The sequence below is a fragment of the Salvelinus sp. IW2-2015 genome, unplaced genomic scaffold, assembly GCF_002910315.2.
Source record: "Salvelinus sp. IW2-2015 unplaced genomic scaffold, ASM291031v2 Un_scaffold2457, whole genome shotgun sequence".
Classification (NCBI taxonomy): Eukaryota; Metazoa; Chordata; class Actinopteri; order Salmoniformes; family Salmonidae; genus Salvelinus; species Salvelinus sp. IW2-2015.
In genome coordinates this window covers 21,021-25,035 of record NW_019943775.1, presented here as the reverse complement: position 1 = coordinate 25,035, position 4,015 = coordinate 21,021, and the positions used below count along the sequence as shown (strand labels likewise).

Here is a 4,015-nt window from a genome sequence, read left to right as displayed (position 1 = left end):
ACACACATGGACACATACACACACACTAGAGCGAGAGAGAGAGAGAGATTTCATTAAACATTGGCTAAAATATATATACAACAAAAAGGACAGTAGCGTTTGTCATCTGTTTTTCATAGTGTACTTAGACTGAATGTGTGATATTGACCTAACATGATTGCACTGTGTTACACCAGGTGTAATGTATGTATGTTTACTAGGTAGGCTGTCAAAAAAAAACTACAATCAAGCACAAGTTGATTTTCCCTTTTCCATATGTTTGTCACAAGGTCCCTTAGACACTGGGAGAGGCTGACAGAATCACCACTAAAACTAAATAAAGACGTGACAACATCAAGCTACAGGTCTATACGAATAGTGTGTTTCTTATGTAGATATGCATGAGCGTTGGACACTTCTGCGATCTAGATCATAGCATAGTTACTGCGTGAAATGTACTTTTTTTCTGAAGAAGAAGTCGCGTCAACTCCTCTTCTTCCTCCCTCCTCTTTGCGAGGCGTTCCATATGCTGGTCCTCTGCTGCGCGCTCCCGTGTTGGCTCGGGGGTTTTAACTGACTAACGGAATAAGCACATTGACTGAGCTCCCGGTTTCATCCATCTTCTGAAGTTCAGTTCGGAGGTTCGGGTTGGAGACGGTTGGGGGTGTTTTGGGTTTGAAAGTCTAGTTTTAACAGAATAAAAGGCATGGAGGCTCGTGGAGTTCTCTCGCTGTTGTGCGTTGCGCTGTGTGCTGGGGCGCTCGCACAGCAGACCGACAGACCCAAGTTCTGGGGTGAGTTTATAAAGTTTGTTTCTAGATAAGAAACGGACTTATTGTTCCGTGTTGTCCAGGCATTGTATGTCTATGTAATTATTAGGGAACTAAACAAGCTATTTGAGGTGAGAAACAAGATGGAAAGCACGGAGAACGAGAGAGAGAAAATCGGGATGGTTTCTGGCGAGTCTCTGCGTCTTGGCCAGATGTTGCGTTGGAAGTTTAACAAACAGCCTGTAGGAGCTACAGCGAGCTTAGTAAAATAGATCATGCTTAAATCATATATTAGGCCGTGCCTAAGCTAGCAGAATTGCTGAGCTGGTTTGGTCGTTGGTTCTACTGCATGTAGTTAGGCTACAGTCTATCTAGCTCTCACAGCTGCATAGTATGCTTAGAGTGGGATCGTCAAAGTGTTATCCTCGCCACAGTCTAACTTACCACTAGGGGAGTGAAACTGACCTTAGGTCAACGTTAGGGCCAATCAATCACTCAATCAATCTGTGTAAATTGCTGGGATTTGAATTTAAATCCAATGCAGGATGCAGAATCATTATATTTCTGAGGTTGTTGATTGAATTGAGGCCTTAGTCTAAACATATTGTAGTTGAAATATTACTTTTTATTTTGTTATTTGAAGTAGTACAATTGTACTAATGTAATGTAATGCAGCTGGTCATAAAATCAGACTAAAAGGCTAAAAGAAAAATGTAAAGTACAAAACTGTTGTATCAATTTAGCACAATTGATACAACAGTTTTGTACTTTACATTTTTCTTTTAGCCTTTTAGTCTGATTTTATGACCAGCTGCATTACATTTGGTGGCAGCAGTGGGATGTAGGCCTACTTAACTCAATAGTTGGCAACCAGCTAGTTGCCAGCTGGGCCGGCTCAATCTCTAGAGATTTTCCCAACCAGTCCTGAGATTCGAACCGGCAACCCAGCTCTCTAACCTTGAGACTACCGCCATTGAGTAACAAATGTTATTGTGTGATTGTGTGTATATGAATCATTTAATTCCAAAATGCTATATATACATTTTCAGAAATGTAGGTAAATGAGCTTTTGCTGATTTATAGAAATTCTGAAAGAGATTGGTGAGTTTTTTCACTATCTAATCATGGACAAATAATCATGTTTTTTTTAATGCTATATATCTGCCTCACCCACATAAAAAAATACTATAGTTTACTATAATATAAATACTTTACTATTACGATAGTTCAACAACTGTTGTGTTTTTTAGGAGTGTAGTGGTTCTGCTGACTGTAGTGTTTTGGCAGACTGCAGTATACTGTAGTATTTACTGTAGTGTTTTTGCAGACTGCAGTATACTGTAGTATTTACTGTAGTGTTTTTGCAGACTGCAGTATACTGTAGTATTTACTGTAGTGTTTTTTGCAGACTGCAGTATACTGTAGTATTTACTGTAGTGTTTACTGCTCTTTTCTATATTCTGATGGGAACACAATTATGGTCTACACTTTTAGAAAAAAAGGTGCTCTCTAGAACCTAAAAGGGTTCTTCAGCTGTCCTCATAGGAGAACCCGTTGAAGAACCCCTTTTGGTTCCAGGTAGATCCCATTTGAGTTCAATATAGAACTCTTTACACAGAGGGTTCTACATGGAATCCAAAAGGGTTCTACCTGGGAAGAAAAGGTTATCCTATGGGGACAGCTAAAGAATCATTTTTTCTAAGAGTGTATACTTGGCATGTAGGTTTATCACTTATGGATAGCTCAAATTGGGATATGGGGGAAGGGAATGGGCAGGGTATATGCAAATTAAATAATGTAGTATTACTATACTTTAAAAAACTATTGTATTTGCGGACTGTACTGTTTCTGTGGACATTACTGTATTTACTACAGTGTTTTTGTGGATAATACTGTACTATACTGTAGTATTAACTATGGTGTTCTACAGTATACTACATTATTCTGGGGGATAATACTGTACTATACTGTAGTATTAACTATGGTGTTCTACAGTATTTTTGTGGATACTACTGTACTATACTGTATCTAGTATTATTAATTATATAGTAAGTACTACACATGATTGAAGGGTACTACAGTGTATAGTATAGTATTCTACACTTTACTACAGTTTACTACATAATTCTATAGTAAGTACTGTAGTATTCTATAGCAAACATTAGTTTTTCTTCCTATGTTGACATCGGTGTGTGTTCAGAGTGTCCGGTGGACCTGTTCTTTGTGCTGGACACGTCTGAGAGTGTTGCTCTCAGGGCCAAACCTCCCAACTTCTACATCGACCAGATCAAGAGCTTTACTGAACGCTTCATCATGGAGCTCAAAGAAATGTAAGATACACACACACACACACACACACACACACACACACACACACACACACACACACACACACACACACACACACACACACACACACACACACACACACACACACACACACACACACACTATGACTGTCCATTACGGAACGCTGATATTACTTGATGAGTACACAGTATTGTTCATTGTGAATGTGTACATTTACAAAAATGCTGTGTTGTTTGGATGACCCAACTGCTGGGTTGAAGGCTTTGGGTAACTTAGTTGTTTTCTTTAAAAGGAGCGAGTGTGGGTTGTTGACGCTGGGTTATTGAGATGTGGGTCAGATCAGAAGTATCTTGGTAGGAGCATAGGTTTTAGATAGTTATTTTTGGTCTCCTGTGAGAGTAAATGTTAATTCCGTTTTTTTTCCTGTTGTATTGTTAAGGTTCAACACTGACACTTTTGTAGCTTTAATTAAGCTTAAACAAATGTATGAGTTCCTCAAAAGCTTATGACTATACCAATGTTGGGATAGTTATGACTTTTTTACGAAACGTAATCAGCAATGTAAAATTATTCATATTGTATTAGAATAAATAATATGCATAAATATTCAAGATTTTTTAATGCAGTGTACAAACTTAACATGATGAACAGGAATGACATTTACTCTCACAGGTGGCCAAAAATAACTATCTGAAAGCCACGCCCCTAATAGGCTGGCTTCCTGAAAATAACCTATGGATTAGATTAAAGACCCAGCTGCTGGGTCGACCCAGCATGAAAGTGAATAAAAACCGTACTGATGGTTAAATTAATCCATGTTTGGGTATTCCGAACCAATATGTTGGATTATTCACACAACCCAACCCTTTGGCTAAAGGGTGATTTGGTTGTCCCCATAGGAGAACCCTTTGGCTAAAGGGTGATTTGGTTGTCCCCATAGGAGAACCCTTTGGCTA

The 4,015-nt window shown here is 38.7% G+C and overlaps 1 protein-coding gene across 1 annotated transcript in view; it reads left to right on the top strand.

The window, feature by feature from the left end:
* Positions 1–486: 486 nt before the first annotated feature.
* The window catches only part of LOC112073998 (collagen alpha-1(VI) chain), a 5,236-nt gene continuing 1,707 nt past the window's right edge, over positions 487–4,015 (top strand). The window contains exons 1-2 of the mRNA XM_024141224.2: positions 487–773; positions 2,950–3,079. Of these exons, the coding sequence (XP_023996992.1) occupies positions 686–773; positions 2,950–3,079 (218 nt within the window). The 5' untranslated portion in view covers positions 487–685. The remainder of the gene's footprint in view (positions 774–2,949; positions 3,080–4,015) is intronic.